Here is an 18,206-nt window from a genome sequence, read left to right on the forward strand (position 1 = left end):
ATATCCACCTCCCCAAAACACATATCCACCACCAAGGGCATATAGGAATCCTTCAGGGCCAAGATTCCGCGGAAATCAGGCTTTCAGGAACGAAAGGATGCAGAGGCCGAGAACATTCATTCCGTTGGGAGAAACCTATACTACTCTGTTCCACAACTTGAGGCAGATAGGCTTTTTAATTCCTGTCGAAACCAAATTTCCAAATCCCCTTCCCAGAAATCTGGACCACTCAGTGAGCTGCTAATGTTGTTCGGGGGCTCCTAGGCATGATACAGAGAAGTGTTGGAAGTTGAAGACTGCCATACAAGATCTTATTGACATAAATAGGATCGAGGTTCAGGCACCAGAGGCACCTAACATCAATGAAAACCCATTACCGGTGCACCATGAGGCCCCCATGATCAAACTAGTGCACAAAGGAGGGAAACCCAAAATGCCCTCACAAACGGGAATGATGATTCGGGCTAGCCCAAACGAAAAGTCGACCAGTGAAAGGGCAGCAGAACAGTTGGGAAAGGTAGATGACAAGCCATTTATGTTAGTGGGGAAAGGTTCGTCTATTGCTGCAAAGAAGCCGGAGTCAGTCGGGGTAGTACTGTCGGGAGTATCAAGCACCCCAGTGTTGGTAGTAAAGGGGGCCCGCGTAGAACCAGTCGTTATCAGGCCAGTAATGCAGTTGCCAATAACAAGTGAAAAAGTAGTGCCATGGAGCTACAGCCAAATGACAGTGATGCACAAGGGGAAGGAAGTTGTGGAAGAAATATGCGAGGCCCAGGGCTTAACCCGTTCAGGAAGGTGTTTTGCTTCCGCGGAACTGAGAAGGACCAATCCTGTAATGATAAAAAAGCCAGTAATGGAGGAAGAAGCAGAATAGTTTTTGAAGAAGATGAAGGCCTAGGACTACTCAATTATAGAACAGTTGAGAAAAACCCCAGCCCAGATTTCATTACTACCCTTGTTGATCCACTCAAGCGATCATTGTCAGGCCTTAATGAAGATTCTGAACGAGGCCCATGTCCCGGACAAGCTCTCAATGAACCATTTGGAGAAAATAGTGCACAAGATCTTCGAAGTAAACCGAGTAACATTCTATGACGATGAGTTACCGGTAGAGGGTACAGAACACAACAGGGCACTCTACTTGACGGTAAAATACGAAGACTCGGTGGTCACTCGAGTACTAATTGATAATGGATCAAGTGCAAATATCTGTCCTTTGGCCACTCTGAACAAACTAAAGGTTGCTGATGATAGGATCCACAAGAACAGCGTCTGCGTCCGAGGTTTTGATGGAAGCGGTACTGACACAGTGGGTGATATCGTACTGGAATTAACCATTGGTCCAGTCGAGTTCACCATGGAATTTCAAGTGATAGATGTGGCAGTATCGTACATTCTTTTGTTGGGACGACCCTGTATCCACGCAGCTAAAGCAGTACCTTCTATTCTGCATCAAATGGTCAAATTTGAATGGGATAAATAAGAGATTGTGGTACATGGGGATGACGATACACATGCCGTCAATGATGCTATTGTGCCCTTCATAGAAACCGACGGTGACAAGGGCCCATGGGTTTATCAGGTTTCTGACGCAGTCCCAGTGGACAAAATTCCTAAGGGTGGGGGCCTTCCACTTCCCAGATTCACAACTGCGACCTTCATGATAGCCTCAGAGATGTTGAATAGCGGGTTTGTACCAGGAAAAGGTTTGGGGATTGATTTGCAGGGAATGGTCGAGCCAGTCTCTTTGCCTAAGAACCTGGATACTTTTGGGTTGGGATTCAAGCCTACCACAACGGATGTAAAACGGGCCCGCAAGATGAAGAAAAGATTCTGGGTCCTTCCTAAGACAGTCCCACGACTGTCCAAATCATTTGTCAAAGCAGGGTGTAGAAAGTTACCAGTCCCGGAAATTCTTGGACCTTTGATCGGGCCGGATGGAGATTTGAATGAGGGCCTTGAGAGAATGTTCGCAGATGTCAACATGACAGAGGCTGGAGAGGGTTCCAGTAAGGCAGAAATACAGTTTGTTGGGCCTAGGGCCAATGTCAACAATTGGACGGCTACTCCTCTTCCTACCTGGGGGGAGTCCTGGTAGTAGGCTTTGATTTTTCTTTCTTGTTTTCTGGATTATTCCAGGGTGTAATCCAAATCTCATTTTATTTTGTAAAGTGTGAACCCTGTTATCTCGCATTTTTAATAAAATGAAAATTTTCTCTTCTTATCTTGTTTTAATTTTGTTTTATTCTTTTCTCTTTCTGAACAGTTCTCTTTTTACTGGTTCTAATGACATGGTATGCACAACGGATCTTCGACCTAATCTAAAAAATCAATCTGACTCCGACTTAATTGTACAAGAGATCGATTATGATGATGAGTCTGAATACGACGAGGATGAAGCCTTCGAAGAAATAAACAGAGAATTGTGTCAGTTCGAAGAGAAACCCAAGCCTAATCTGAATAACACCGAAGCTGTCAATTTAGGCGATGCAGACGATGTCAGGGAAACCAAAATCAGCATCCACATTGAGTCAAACATCAGGGAGGAATTAATCAAAGCCCTCATTGAGTTTAAAGATGTTTTTGAGTGGTCATATGATGACATGCCGGGATTAAGCACCGATCTAGTGGTTCACAAATTGCCCACTGACCCGGCATGTCAAGAAATTGAATGATGACATGTCAAGCATAAATTGAGGAAGTTTAAGATGGATATGAGTGTGAAAATCAAAGAAGAAGTGACCAAGCAGCTGCAGGCAAAAGTTATTCAGGTCACTCGATATCTCGATTGGTTGGCCAATGTGGTACCAGTGCCGAAGAAAGATGGGAAAATCAGGGTATGTGTCGACTACCGCAATCTCAACAAGGCAAGCCCTAAGGATAATTTTCCATTGCCCAACATATCGATAATTGCGCCGGGCACGAGATCGGATCCTTTGTGGACTGTTATGCAGGATATCATCAGATCTTAATGGATGAAGAAGATGCAGAAAAGACGGCTTTCATTACGCCATGGGGAACTTACTGCTACCGGGTAGTGCCATTCGGATTGAAGAATGCTGGGGAAACATACATGAGAGCAATGACTACTGTGTTTCATGACATGATACACAAAGAAATTGAAGTGTACGTAGATGATGTGATCATAAAGTCCAGGCGTCAGGAAGACCATGTAGCAGACCTAAGGAAGTTCTTTCAAAGACTTCGAAGGTATGATATTAAGCTCAACCCGGCCAAATGAGCCTTTGGGGTTCCATCAGGAAAGCTGCTAGGATTCATCGTCAGTCGACGGGGTATTGAGTTGGACCCATCCAAGATCAAATCCATCCAGGATTTGCCACCGCCGAAGAAAAAAACGGAGGTGATGAGTCTGTTGGGAAGACTAAATTATATCAGCAGGTTCATCGCTCAACTCACGGCGACTTGTGAGCCCATATTTCGGCTGCTGAAGAAAAATGTTGCAGTATAGTGGACGGCGGAATGTCAAGAAGCATTTTACCAAATCACGGGGTATCTGTCAAATCCACCTGTGTTGGTCCCACCTGAGCCGGGGAGACCACTAATTCTTTATCTAATGGTCCTGGAGAATTCGTTTGGCTGCGTGTTGGGGCAACACAACATTACAGGAAGGAAGGAGCAAGTCATCTATTATCTTAGCAAGAAGTTTACAGTATATGAGGTCAAGTACACTCAACTCGATAGGACATGTTGCGCCCTAACTTGGGTGGCCCAGAAATTGAAGCATTATTTGTCCTCATATACTACTTATCTCATTTCACGCCTGGAGCCATTAAAGTATATCTTCCAAAAGCCTATGCCTACAGGAAGGTTAGCAAAATGGCAAATTTTACTCACGGAGTTTGATATCGTCTATGTGATGAGGACGGCCATGAAAGCCCAAGCGCTGGCCGATCACTTGGCCGAGAATCCTGTTGATGAAGAGTACGAGCCATTGAGGACGTATTTTCCTGACGAGGAAGTAATGCATATAGATGAGTTGGAGTTACCTGACAAACCAGGATGGAAGCTTTTCTTTGATGGAGCCGCAAATGCGAAGGGAGTTGGAATAGGAGCGGTACTTATTTCTGAAGCATGACGTCATTATCCTGTTACAACTCAGCTGCGTTTTTATTGTACCAACAACATGGCTGAGTATGAGGCATGCATTTTGGGTCTGTGACTAGCTGCAGACATGGATGTCCAGGACATTTTGGTCTTGGGAGACTCGGACCTCCTGGTGCATCAGATTCAGGGCGAACGGGAAATACGGGATTTGAAACTCATACCATATCGACAATGTTTGCACGATCTGAGTAAGCGATTTCGATCAGTGGAATTCAGACACATCCCAAGAGTTCATAATGAGGTTGCCAATGCATTGGCCACTTTAGAATCGATGTTACACCACCCAGATAAAATTCATGTTGACCCATTGCACATTCAGGTTCATGATCAGCATGCTTATTGCAATATTGTAGAGGAAGAAGTGGATGTCTAGCCATGGTTTTATTACGTAAAGGAGTACCTCAGGATGGGGATATACCCGGAGCAGGCCACCGGAGACCAAAAAAGAGCCATTCGGTGATTGTCAAGTGGATTCTTCCTCAGTGGAGGAGTGTTGTACAAAAGAACCCCAGATTTGGGATTGCTAAGATTTATAGATGCCAGTCAAGCCGCGACAGTTATGATAGAGGTACATGCCGGAGTTTGTGGGCCACATATGAGCGGATATGTATTGGCGAATAAGATTCTTCGAGCAGGGTATTATTGGCTCACTATGGAGCGTGATTGTATCAGTTTCGTGCGGAAATGCTATCAGTGTCAGATACACGGAGATTTGATTCATTCTCCGCCGATAAAATTGCATACAATGTCAGCGCCATGGCCATTTGTTGCATGGGGCATGGATGTCATTGGACCTAATGAGCCGGCAGCTACCAATGGTCATAGGTTCATTCTGGTGACCATCGACTATTTTACTAAGTGGGTTGAAGCTAAAACTTTCAAGTCAGTAACCAAGAAGGCAGTAGTGGATTTTGTTCACTCCCATATTATCTGTCGATTTGGGGTCCCAAAAGTGATCATCACAGATAATGGTGCTAATCTCAACAACAATTTGATGAAGGAAGTATGTCAACAGTTTAAGATTGCACACCGTAATTCCACACCATGTCGTCCCAAGGCGACTGGAGCCGTTGAAGCAGCCAACAAGAACATTAAGAAGATATTGAGGAAGATGGTAGAAGGGTCCAGACAATGGCATGAGAAATTACCATTTGCATTGTTGGGTTATCGTACTACTGTTCGGACTTCAGTAGGGGCCACTCCCTATTTGTTGGTATATGGAACTGAAGCAGTAATACCGGCGGAAGTTGAAATGCCATCCCTTCGGATTGTTGCTGAAGCTGAGAATGATGATGACGAGTGGGTCAAAACCCATTTGGAGCAGTTGAGCTTGATTGATGAAAAGAGACTGGCAGCTGTGTGTCATGGCCAGTTATATCAAAAGAGAATGGCAAGAGCATACAATAAAAAGGTACGTCCCCGGAAGTTTGAAGTGGGCCAGCAAGTGTTGAAACGCATCCTCCCACATCAGGCTGAGGCAAAGGACAAGTTCGCCCCGAATTGGCAAGGGCCATTTATTGTAACCAGAGTATTGTCCAATGGCGCTTTATGTTTAACAGATATCGACGAGAAATACGTCGACATGACTATCAATTCTGACGCAGTTAAGAGATATTATGTATGATTTCTTTTGACTGTAATTGTTGTTTGTTTGTGGTTGGCATTTATCGGAGAATGAAATGACGGAGGCAATTATTTCTTATATCCAAACACTTTATCCTTTGCTTCCTCTTTTGAGCCTTATTTTTTTTCATATCCCTCTTTTGGAATCAGTAATTAAAATGAAAAAAAAAAAGAAAAATAATGATAATAAAGACAAAGGAAAAGTCACAAGAAAAACAAAGGAATTGGGAACTACGTTTGACCTGATTCCTCAGAGAAGGATATGTAGGCGCCTCACGGCTCGGTCATAGTGTAACAAAAAATAAAAATCCCCCAAGCAAGAAAAAACTGGGGCAGAAGTTTGTGTGTATAATTTTGGGAAAGAAAGTTGATTCCAAGAGCTGTAATGTTTTACCCATCAAAATTATTTTGAACCTCTTGTTACCCCTTTTCTTTTAACCATACACAAAAACCCATATTGATGTCCAAAGAAGACCTCCCGATCAGTATCCGAGAAGTGCTAAATCAATGCAAATGGAAGCCGGGAATAACCCTTTGATCCCCAAGCTGGAAATGAATTGATAGCCGAAAGAATCCCCCAACAGAGAGAGTCATATCGGTAGCACTCCGATCCCCAGCTGAAAAATAAAATAAAATGAGAGAGTCTTATCGATGAAAACCTTCACATGCACCATAAGGCGACGGGAGTTGAGAGAAATGAGAGAGTCTTATCGGTGAAAATCTTCACAGGCACCGTAAGGCGACGGGAGTTGAGAGAAATGAGAGAGTCTTATTAGTGAAACCCCTCGAAGGTCACTATGAGGCGACAAGACAAGATTGGCGGAAAGGATCCGCATCTGGAAAAGAGTTGAGTGCCTGTTTATCCCCAGCAACATGAGGTCATCAGAAAGGTTGATTGATACAAACACACTGGGTTGATTAATCCGGAATGCGCGACATGATCTTTGGGATCAGTTATATCATTCAGATAAGTTCTTTTCTTTCCTGTTCCCCAGCATTTGTTCAGAAAGACTTCTTCTTTTTCTATTTTTGAGATCATCACTTTTTCATTTCTTGGTTTAAAGACTTTACTTCCCCGGCAGTTGTTTTTGAAAAAGATTTTCAGAACTTACTACCAGTCGCCAAAATAATGCAAAAACAAAATGCAAATAGGACAGGCCCAAAAGATAAGGCGACAAAGCGAAATGAGGTTGGTCTCAAAAACAAATGATGAATGGGTCTAGACCCCAAGAGGACCAACTTTCCAGGGGAAGTGGGAGAAAACGGAAAAGCAACAGTTAAAAGGTTCTGAGGATCCCCAGCAGACTTGCAAGACATAGGGACAACTCCGACAGATTCTCAACCAAGCTCCACAATGGCCGGACAACACAGAGCGGGGAAGGAAGAGAAGAGAAGAACCATCCCCAGCAGGAATATCAGCCCCAGCAAGTTTTATAGCAAAGCAAGGAAGAGAAAAGAAGAACCATCCCCATCAGAAAGGGCACGAGAACTCGCCCCGTTTTAAACAAACAAATTTTTCTTTGATTTGAAGAAGGGAAAGGGAATATTACTGACAGTAGAAAGACAGGGTCACAAAGAAGATTATCAAACTGGGGCAGAAAATTTTCGTTCATTTCAAAAAATTTCGATAAGTCTAACACAGGTTTGAGAAAAGCGATATCCCCAGCAGTTTTTCGGGAGAAGGCAAAACAAGCTTTAAAGAAAGCAATGTCAGGAGGAAGGTAACACGAGTTTTAAGGGAGATAGTCTTCGAAGGAAGAATATAAACAGAGAAATGGTTTGCATAGGAATGAAACATCAGTCTTAAGGGAAGTAGTCTTTGGAGGAGTAAGATAACACATTTTTGAGAAAATGTTATCCCCAGCAGTTCGCATAGAAGACAGTACAAGTTTTCAGGGAAGTAGTTTTGAAGAAAGATAATTCAGGACGGAAGGAAAAGGGTTGATAGTATCCCCAGTAGGAGTAGTGCAACCAACCACCATGTTTAAACTAACAAGTTTCCTTTGTTTGAAACAGGGATGGAAGCTAGGTTCATATCAAAGCTAGGAAGGGTGAATTTTTCAGGTGTAGTGCCCCAATTCTGCTTACGCAAAAGGCTATTTGAGACGATCACACGTCACCACTAGGAAAAGCATTTCCTAGGCTAGGTCTTTCAAGTTTATTTTTACCCATAGGAGAGGCATTTCCTCCTAAGTTTGTCTTACCCTTAGGAGAGGCATTTCCTCCTAAGTTTCGTTTTACCCATAGGAGACGCATTTCCTCCTAAGTTTAATATTACCCCTAGGAGAGGCATTTCCTCCTAAGTTTGTTTTACCCATAGGAGAGACATTTCCTCCTAAGTTTATTCTTACCCCTAGGAGAGGCATTTCCTCCTAAGTTTTGTTTTACCCATAGGAGACGCATTTCCTCCTAAGTTTATTCTTACCCCTAGGAGAGGCATTTCCTCCTAAGTTTATTTTACCCATAGGAGAGGCATTTCCTCCTAAGTTTATTCTTACCCCTAGGAGAGGCATTTCCTCCTAAGTTTGTTCTACCTATAGGAGAGGCATTTCCTCCTAAGTTTATTCTTACCCCTAGGAGAGGCATTCCCTCATAAGTTTATTTTTACCCATAGGAGAGGCATTAACTCCTAAGTTTGTCTTACCCCTAGGAGAGGCATTTCCTCCTAAGTTTGTTTTACCCATAGGAGAGGCATTTCCTTCTAAGTTTATTCTTACCCCTAGGAGAGGCATTTCCTCCTAAGTTTGTCCTACCCATAGGAGAGGCATTTCCTCCTAAGTTTATTCTTACCCCTAGGAGAGGCATTTCCTCCTATGTTTATTTTTACCCATAGGAGAGGCATTTCTTCCTAAGTTTGTCTTACCCATAGGAGAGGCATTTCTGCCTAAGTTTGTTTTACCCGTAGGAGATGCACTTTCTCCCAAGTTTGGTTTTACTCGTAGGAGACACACATCCTAGTCTAGTCTTTAGTTTACTCTCATCATTGCAATAGAAGTGGTTTACAGTTTGGCTAACAACTCACGAATATTCCTAGTGCAAACTGGGGCAAAAATTTCGTTTGTTTTTGTTTACTTTGGTTGCAGGAGCCCGTCTGGAAGAATAGAGGAATACATTTTAGTCTTTACATTTTAAGTGTTGAAGTTGGGAGCCAGTAATGCGGAGGGTTACAACAAAATGCCCCCAACATGAATCCCATCTCAAAAACCAGAAAGAAGACTGCAAGTCAAGTCAAAGAAAGAAGAAACGGGGAAAACACGAGCCAGCAAGAAAGCAAGGCGACAAGAGCTAGTGTGAAAGATAGATATGATTTTGTAATCCCCAGTTTAGTCTAGCTTCTTGTTTTTCTTTGAGCACGGTGCAATAAGGAGGTCAGTAAGCGGTAGCAGCAGCAGCAATAGTAGTAACAGCAAAACAACAGCTTCATGGTAGTCCCAGCTACCGAAACTTCCCGAACTACATTGACCTGATTCCTTTTTAGCCAGGGATATGTAGGAAACCTTTGAAGCAAAGGTTCGGTCAAATCTTTTTTCAAAAAAATGCTTCACACGGAGTACTCCAACAGGGCAAAAATCGCTCGTATTCGCACACTTTATCTTTGCACGAAAGCTCTTTGTGCTTTCGGACAAAGAGGGGCAGCTGTGAGCACGTGATTTTTGCTTCACGGAAACTACTCCAAAAGAAATCGAAAAAATAAAACAAGTTACCTTCGGGTACATTTTTGATAATTTGCGTGACATTTTGATAAGTGTTCTGTCCGTAAATGCTCACCTTGCTATAGTTAAAAATACAAAAAATACATGTTGCATGCATTTAGGAATTAATGGTACATTTAGAAATTAATTAACCATAATTTGGTTAAAAAAAATCAAAAAAAAATATGCATGTGTGTTTCTTGTCATTGTGTGATTTTATTTAATGTTTAATTTGTGTGTTAATTATTATAGGTGTTAAATAATATGTGTGTAATTTTATTTTTGATTTTACAATTTATTTAGGATTTTTGTTTAATTTTGGTAATTAAAGAAAAAAGGAAAATGGGTGAAGTATCAAGGAAACTCGGATTGGGCCAGGTGAAACCAAAAATTCAGGCCCAAACCAGTTACATTGACCTAGTCCAAACCAGGTCTTTCAGAGACGCCCCCAAACGACGCCGCATAGGGCATTTGATCTGAGCCGTCCATCCAATCTAATCTAGCGATCCCATGGCCTTTCCCAAACCCGACCCATTACCCGGTTCGAACTGACCCCCTACTTAAACCAAACGACGCCGTATTAGTTAACTCTTTGCCAAACTAGAAACAGATTGAATCAAAAGATACAACTGCCTACGTATCTCACATCCGGTGAGAATCAAACCAGCGTAGTTCGGCAAATGACTCTTTTTTTTATTTAATTTTTAGCATTTCAAGCAAAATAAATGAATAAAAAAAAAGTAAAATTAACCCCAACAGATTCCTCTCTAGTTGAGTGTACTTGACCTCATATACTGTAAACTTCTTGCTAAGATAATAGATGGCTTGCTCCTTCCTTCCTGTAATGTCGTGTTGCCCCAACACGCAGCCAAACGAATTCTCCAGGACCATTAGATAAAGAATTAATGGTCTCCCCGACTCTGGTGGGACCAACACAGGTGGATTTGACAGATACCCCTTGATTTGGTCAAATGCTTCTTGACATTCCACCGTCCACTCTACCGCAGCATCTTTCTTCAGCAGCCGAAATATGGGCTCACAAGTCGCCGTGAGTTGAGCGATGAACCTGCTGATATAATTTAGTCTTCCCAACAGACTCATCACCTCCATTTTGTTCTTCGGCGGTGGCAAATCCTAGATGGACTTGATCTTGGATGGGTCCAACTCAATACCCCGTCGACTGACGATGATTCCTAGTAGCTTTCCTGATGGAACCCCAAAGGCACATTTGGTCGGGTTGAGCTTAATATCATACCTTCGAAGTCTTTGAAAGAACTTCCTTAGGTCTGCTACATGGTCTTCCTGATGCCTGGACTTTATGATCACATCATCTACGTACACTTCAATTTCTTTGTGTATCATGTCATGAAACACAGTAGTCATTGCTCTCATGTATGTTGCCCCAGCATTCTTCAATCCGAATCACATTACCCGGTAGCAGTAAGTTACCCATGGCGTAATGAAAGCCATCTTTTCTGCATCTTCTTCATCCATTAAGATCTGATGATATCCTGCATAGCAGTCCATAAAGGATCCGATCTCGCGCCCGGCGCAATTATCGATCAAGATATGGATGTTGGGCAATGGAAAATTATCCTTAGGGCTTGCGTTGTTGAGATTGCAGTAGTCGACACATACCCTGATTTTCCCATCTTTCTTCGGCACTGGTACCATATTGGCCAACCAATCGAGATATCGAGTGACCCGAATAACTTTTGCCTGCAGCTGCTTGGTCACTTCTTCTTTGATTTTCACACTCATATCCATCTTAAACTTCCTCAATTTCTGCTTGACAGGAGGGTATACCGGGTCAGTGGGCAATTTGTGGACCACTAGATCGGTGCTTAATCCCGGCATGTCATTATATGACCACGCAAAAACATCTTTGAACTCAATGAGGGCTTTGATTAATTCCTCCCTGATGTTTGACTCAATGTGGATGCTGATTTTGGTTTCCCTGACATCGTCTGCATCACCTAAATTGACAGCTTCGGTGTCATTCAGATTAGGCTTGGGTTTCTCTTCGAACTGGCACAATTCTCTGTTTATTTCTTCAAAGGGTTCATCCTCGTCGTATTCAGACTCATCATCATAATCGATCTCTTATACAATTAAGTCGGAGTCAGATTGATTTTTTAGACTAGGTCGAAGATCCGTTGTCCATGCCATGTCATTAGAACCAGTAAAAAGATAACTGTTCAGAAAGAGAAAAGAATAAAACAAAATTAAAACAAGATAAGAAGAGAAAATTTTCATTTTATTAAAAATGCGAGATAACAGGGTTCACACTTTACAAAATAAAATGAGATTTGGATTACACCCTGGAATAATCCAGAAAACAAGAAAGAAAAATCAAAGCCTACTACCAGGACTCCCCCCGGGTAGGAAGAGGAGTAGCCGTCCAATTGTTGACATTGGCTCTAGGCCCAACAAACTGTATTTCTGCCTTACTAGAACCCTCTCCAGCCTCTGTCATGTTGACATCTGCTAACATTCTCTCAAGGCCCTCATTCAAATCTCCATCCGACCCGATCAAAGGTCCAAGAATTTCCGGGACTGGTAACTTTCTACACCCTGCTTTGACAAATGATTTGGACAGTCGTGTGACTGGCTTAGGAAGGTCCCAGACTCTTTTCTTCATCTTGCGGGCCCGTTTTACATCCGCTGCGGTAGGCTTGAATCCCAACCCAAAAGTATCCAGGTTCTTAGGCAAAGAGACGGGCTCGACCATTCCCTGCAAATCACTCCCCAAACCTTTTCCTGGTACAAACCCTCTATTCAACATCTCTGAGGCTATCATGAAGGTTGCAGCTGTGATTCTGGGAAGTGGAAGGCCCCCACCCTCAGGAATTTTGTCCACTGGGACTGCGTCAAAAACTTGATAAACCCATGGGCCCTTGCCACCGTCGGTTTCTATGAAGGGCACAATAGCATCATTGACGGCATGTGTACCGTCATCCCCGTGTACCACAATCTCTTATTTATCCCATTCAAATGTGACCATTTGATGCAGCGTAGAAGGTACTGCTTTAGCTGCGTGGATCCAGGGTCGTCCCAACAAAAGATTGTACGATACCGCCACATTTATCACTTGAAATTCCATGGTGAACTCGACTGGACCAATGGTTAATTCCAGTACGATATCACCCACTGGGTTGTTTTGTTTTTGAGCTTCCAAGATAAGTTTCTCTTTCCCTTCTGTTCTTGTTTGAATTCTATTTGTGTTTGTTATCATGTCTAGTTAATTTGTTGATTTTTCTGTTATTTTCTTTCAATTTTCTCCGTCTTCATAAGACCTTTTATTTGGTCGACTCTTCTTCTGACCATTGTTAAATACGTGTGGTAAGATACGTATTCGATTTTATTAATATCGTCGAGTGGTTAATTCATGTAGGTTCCCTGTTTTGTGCAAAGCCGCTGAAATCATTTGGTGGCCTGTCTAGTCTTATTTGTTTATCGATTAATTGTTATATGTTATAGCTAGTATTGTCAATTGGATAAATGTCATCGATTAGTTTTACAGGTTTGAATGTTAGAATAATCTGATTCATACTGCTTCACATTTTGATCGAATCATTATTTGAATTTAGTTGTGAATTGGTTATAGCTGTAGTACATTAGAGATCAGTTAGAAATCAGCTATTAGGGCAGTAGTTTAGATTCCCAGAGGGGTATTTTGGGATGTTAGAAACCTGAAAATTGTTCAGTTTTAATGGTATGTCAGTTTAATACTAATATACCACTAAACTAATGAATAAAATAGGGATCAATGGTGGGAGTGATAATGTGTTAAGTGCCTTTATTGGCTGGAAATCGAAAATAGCATGGGCTTTTAATAAAGAATTGAAGAGGTGACACCATTTTTAAAAAAAAAACCTTTTGAGGTGGAAATCAGAATATCATGGGCTGAATGATAAAAGGGGTTAAGGAGTGCACATGGGAAAGAATATACAGGCTGAAAAACCTAAAGTTTGAATATAAAAGGGGATGACTGGTCTTTTAAACACACATTTCTTTGTTATAAAGAGGGGACACTAAGGACAAATTTTGGGACTGAATTTTGAAGATTAGCAGTTCAGTATTAGAAAAACAGATTTGGAGAGTAAAGAAAAAAAAACAGAACCTAAAAGTGAGATATAGGGAATTTTAAGAGTCATATATTGAGTGCATATAGGCTGGAATTCTTACCCATAGAATTTCAGTTAGTTGAAGTGATAAAAGCTAAAGCTTACACCCAAAAAAAAAAGATTTTCAGTTGTTCTCCTCTTGCATACTCAAAATCTGAGAATTAGTGTCCATCCCCGCTTCGCCTTGTGTTTGTTTTCTTAGATCATTGGGATTCATTTGGGTATTGCTATTTGGTTTCTTGTGGTTACTATTGGGTATTCTTAAGTTTGCTGCTGGTTTTCAATCTGCTACTGGGTTACCTGTTATTGGTTTTACTGGTTGTATTGCTGGTTGTTGCTGAATCTACTGTTGTTGTTGTTGTGCGTTTACTGCTGCACTACTGATCTTTCTTTCCTTCTTTTCTTTTTCCAAATATCAGGTACACAATTGATTTGTTGAACCTTGTAAGTCTGAAATTTGAAGCATGAATATGAAATGAAGAACTGAAGTTTTAACATTTAGCTTTGTATATTCTGAAATTTTAAGTTGTGTAATATAGTAGTTAGTTTCATCTGTTAAAAGCATGTAGTAGCTTTGCTACGTACAACTAAGTATCGAGCAGTAGTAGTGGATAGACTGCCCTGCATGTTAGTTTAAATAACCAATAATGTAGTGGTAGCATTCTGATATTTCAGTTTATTTCTTTACAAAGCATATTTCAAATACGTATAAAGACTTTAGGTTAATTAATCAGTAGTTTAAACTGTTTTAGTTAGCAGACTTGTATATTTAGAGTCATAAAAGGGGGTTTTGTAGTTGTTGATTCCATTTCTGCCTTATTGTGAATACCAAAAAGTGTACAAGTAAGTAGCAGACCAGACGCTAAAAATAGAAATAGTTCAGGTCCAGTTCTGCGCCCGGTATGCTGGGCCTGGGCCCAAAACTGTTCTGCCCCCATGTTCCCGTCTATCTTCGATGTTAACTATTTAGGTTCGAAGTTTTTCAATAATAACTCTCAAGCATGTAAATAAATTATGTATTTTTCTTCTTTTATTCTAGAGACAAACGAAATAGAAAACGTAGTCACTTTAGGATATCCTTAAAATAAATGAGTTGCGCCTCGCCGAAATAAATCACAAACTGTGGGGCCCTCACAAATGTAGATATTGACTCTTTAGATTTCGGGAAGGGCCATTTAGCGAATTTCACGGCCTTCTCAAAAATAATAACGCGTTAGCATCTTTAGGTGCGTATCTAATAATGTTATCATCCCTAAACTCGGGTGTGCATTTCATGCGACCCAAATCCAAATCCAAAACGTCGAATCGGATGTTTTCAGGATTGCGGGTTCATTTCATGCGGCGCAATCCAAAGACATGTCTCAGACGACATTCAATTTTCTTTAATAAATTGAATAAAAGCGGTTAAAAATTAAAATCGGCACATAAGTTACAACATGTAAAAAATCAGATAAATAAGCTAAACATGACAGTTGAGCGACCGTGATAGAACCACGGAACTCGGGAATGCCTAACACCTTCTCCCGGGTTAATAGAATTCCTTATCCGGATTTCTGGTTCGCGGACTGTTAAACAGAGTCATTATCTTCCTCGATTCGGGATTCAACTGGTGACTTGGGACACCATAAACCTCCCAAGTGGCGACTCTGAATCTTAATAATAAATCCTGTTTTGATTGTCCTTTAATTGGAAAAACTCCCTTACGCCCCTCGCGGGGCGGTAAAATGTCACGCTGAGGATTGTCAAAATGTCCCAAGTGTCAAAATGTCACGTAAATTCTCAAAATTGTACCCGAAGGTAACTTGTTTTATTTTTTCGATTTCTTTTGGAATAGTTTCCGTGAAGCAAAAATCATGTGCTCACAATAACTATATTGTTTTTTCTTCTTTTTCTATTCAAGTGGCTCTTACTTTTTCAAAACAGTGCACCTTTCTCCTTATTTCATTAGTTCCGCTTAAAAGCCAAACCAACCACCCCACACTTTAACTTTTACAAAGTTCATAACAATTCAAGTGCTCATGAGAGGTGAAAAGGTTCAAATAGATGATTAATTCAAACAAATGGGTAAGGCTTGTAATGTGGGTGCCAAAGAAACAGGATTGCATGCTCAACGGGTTTAGCTACGATACATAACAATTAGGAGGGTAAATATATATATATATATATATATATATATATATATATATGTTTGGCTCAACAAAGAATCACTAATATCACTTCCAAGACTGAACAAAACTACTATTTCGCTTTGCAAACACATGGGGAAAGTTCTAGACATCAAATGCAATGCATAGAATAACACACAAACCTCACACATTCATGGCACATAACTCACTCAGGATTGGACTCATCAAGACACTCTAGTCAAAGCAGTTATGCCAATTTAATATAATACAATTTAAGGTACTTATACAAGAGTCAAAAACTGAGCGTAAGCGTCACAAAATCAAGATATATTGCTTCAATTTAATTCACAACACCATGGCTGCTCTCCAAAAAAAATAAAACTACCTACACCCGGTTCAAACAAACCCCTTGGAAAAGAACTGCGTCACAAAGAAAAATCAAGGGGGAATTACTACATTACCTACAAAGAAAATCTTTTTGTCCTTTTTCGTTACACTTAAATCCCTCAAAAAAACTGTCTAGGAGATCCATCGGCGGGAAAAGTCCAATTTTTCTGCCTTTTTTTTATAGCTACTAAAATACTACACAACTACGAAATCAAAAATAAGAAGTTAACATTTTTTTTACATCCTACTAATCATCTAGAGAATTCTCCCACCTTAAACATAAAAGAGTGTTGTGTTCCAAATGCACAAATAAAGCAAAACAATAACAAGGGTGGACAAGAAACTCCCTGAAAGGCCAAAAGCCGAAGCATTAACGGCTCACAGGTACTCAGACTTCCCCCGGGCATAGTCCTTTGTGCGGTCACCCACACTTAGTTCTCACCATCTAACTCTCTTTTCCACTCTTCCAATGACTTTGCCTCATGTATACGGCTAAAATCGGGAAGATCAATTTTACGGTCGACGACGCATTGCATAATTTCACCTCGAGGGGCCCGAAGAATAGCTCGAGGTTTGGAGTCTTCGAGGACTCTTCGTGCCGGTGATGGGGCAGAATGAACCGGTGCTTATCGTATGTATGCGGGAAATTCCCTAGGAGCAGTATTTTCTGACAACGCCTGCGTAAATAGTGACAACCTGCACCAGGCTGATTGAGTGGTTGTACCAGCTACTTTATGTAATAATTACACATGTGTCATATTAGGATTTTCCCCTCATATATAAGGGGAACCCTTGATATTTTTATAGGGGATCTGATACTCAATAATGAATAGACAAGAACATTCCCTCCGCTTCCTAACTTAACATATTATCTTGATCTCTCTACTTACATTTATTGCTTATACTTATTGTGTTCTATTTATTGTTCTTCATTTATTGCTCATTATTGGTCATAAAGAGCTGCCATAGAATTTATCATAACCATTAATCCTCCATTGATGACCCTTAGCCGGGCACCCGACTCGATCTCGAGGCCCCGATATCCAGCCATTCGGTTTGATTATGTCACCATCTACAAGCTACTATATTATTTTCTAGTCCTTCACTTAGCATCTATTGCCTAACAACTAGCATAAAAATAGATCACGTATTTTTAGAACCACAAAATCAAATCTAATTGTTATTACCATTTTCACGGTAAACACCTCTTATTCTTATAATCATACAAAACAAAAATAACACTACAACAATAATAATATAAAAATAAAAATAAAAATAAAAATAAAAGAAAGCAGCAAAGATGGGTTGCCTCCTAACAAGCGTTTGATTTAACGTCGTGGCATGACACTGCTACTCTGCTCAGGTTGGGAGCTTTCTCTTCTTCTATCTCCCATTAAGACTAGCCTTTTTACACTCTCTCAGAAGATCTCCTTTTTCATCTCTAGCTCTTTTCTCAATCATCCTTACACACTGACCTTGCAACACCACCTCATCCAACTCAGTCGTCCTATCCGAATCACTATAATTCACATCAGGACTCTGCTCTATTCCCTTCAGTTCTACCGTAGTAATCATGCACAAGTCCTGATAATGCTTAGGGAGCTTAAGTGCCTTGTACACATTAAAAGTAATTTCCTCATTACCAACTCTCATCTTCAACTTTCCTTCCCTAACATCAATAAGCGCTCCACCAGTAGCTAAGAATGGTCACCCTAAAATAACGGGTACTTCTTCATCCGCCTCGTAATAAGAACAATAAAATCAGCAGGAAGAATAAACTTTCCCACTCGAACTAACACATCCTCAATAATTCCTTCTGGCATAACAAGTGACGTATCTGTCAACTGTAAAGTGATTGTAGTAGGTCTAAGCACCCCCAATCCGAGTTGCTTGAACAAAGAGGATGACATCAAATTTATACTAGCCCCTAAATCAGACAGGGCTCTACCAACTTTTTGTTTTCCAAGAGACATGGGAATTGTGAAACACCCATGATCCTTCAACTTAGGAGGGAGTTTACTTTGAACTCTAGCACTACACTCTTCAGTAAGTGAAAATGTTTCAAACTCCATATGTCTTCGCTTGTTTGCCACAATATCTCTGAGATACCTTGTATACTTAGGCAT

General features: G+C 40.9%; 1 protein-coding gene across 1 annotated transcript; it reads right to left on the reverse strand.

Moving 5' to 3' along the window:
- Positions 1–17,463: 17,463 nt before the first annotated feature.
- On the reverse strand, positions 17,464–18,206 carry LOC104224162 (uncharacterized). The gene is made up of 2 exons (XM_070169782.1): positions 17,878–18,206; positions 17,464–17,749 (listed from the first exon to the last, which is right to left on the reverse strand). Exons 1-2 carry the CDS (start codon positions 18,204–18,206, stop codon positions 17,464–17,466), a joined length of 615 nt encoding a protein of 204 aa, XP_070025883.1.

This window comes from Nicotiana sylvestris, chromosome 3 (assembly GCF_000393655.2).
Source record: "Nicotiana sylvestris chromosome 3, ASM39365v2, whole genome shotgun sequence".
Lineage (NCBI taxonomy): Eukaryota > Viridiplantae > Streptophyta > Magnoliopsida > Solanales > Solanaceae > Nicotiana > Nicotiana sylvestris.

Bases quoted from the DNA above. Each gene is read 5' to 3' on its own strand.
- LOC104224162 (XM_070169782.1), bottom strand. From the start codon at position 18,206: ATGCCTAAGTATACAAGGTATCTCAGAGATATTGTGGCAAACAAGCGA. The intron at 17,750-17,877 runs GTTAGTTCGAGT...TATTGATGTTAG, and splicing joins GAAGGAATTATTGAGGATGT to GGAAGGAAAGTTGAAGATGA.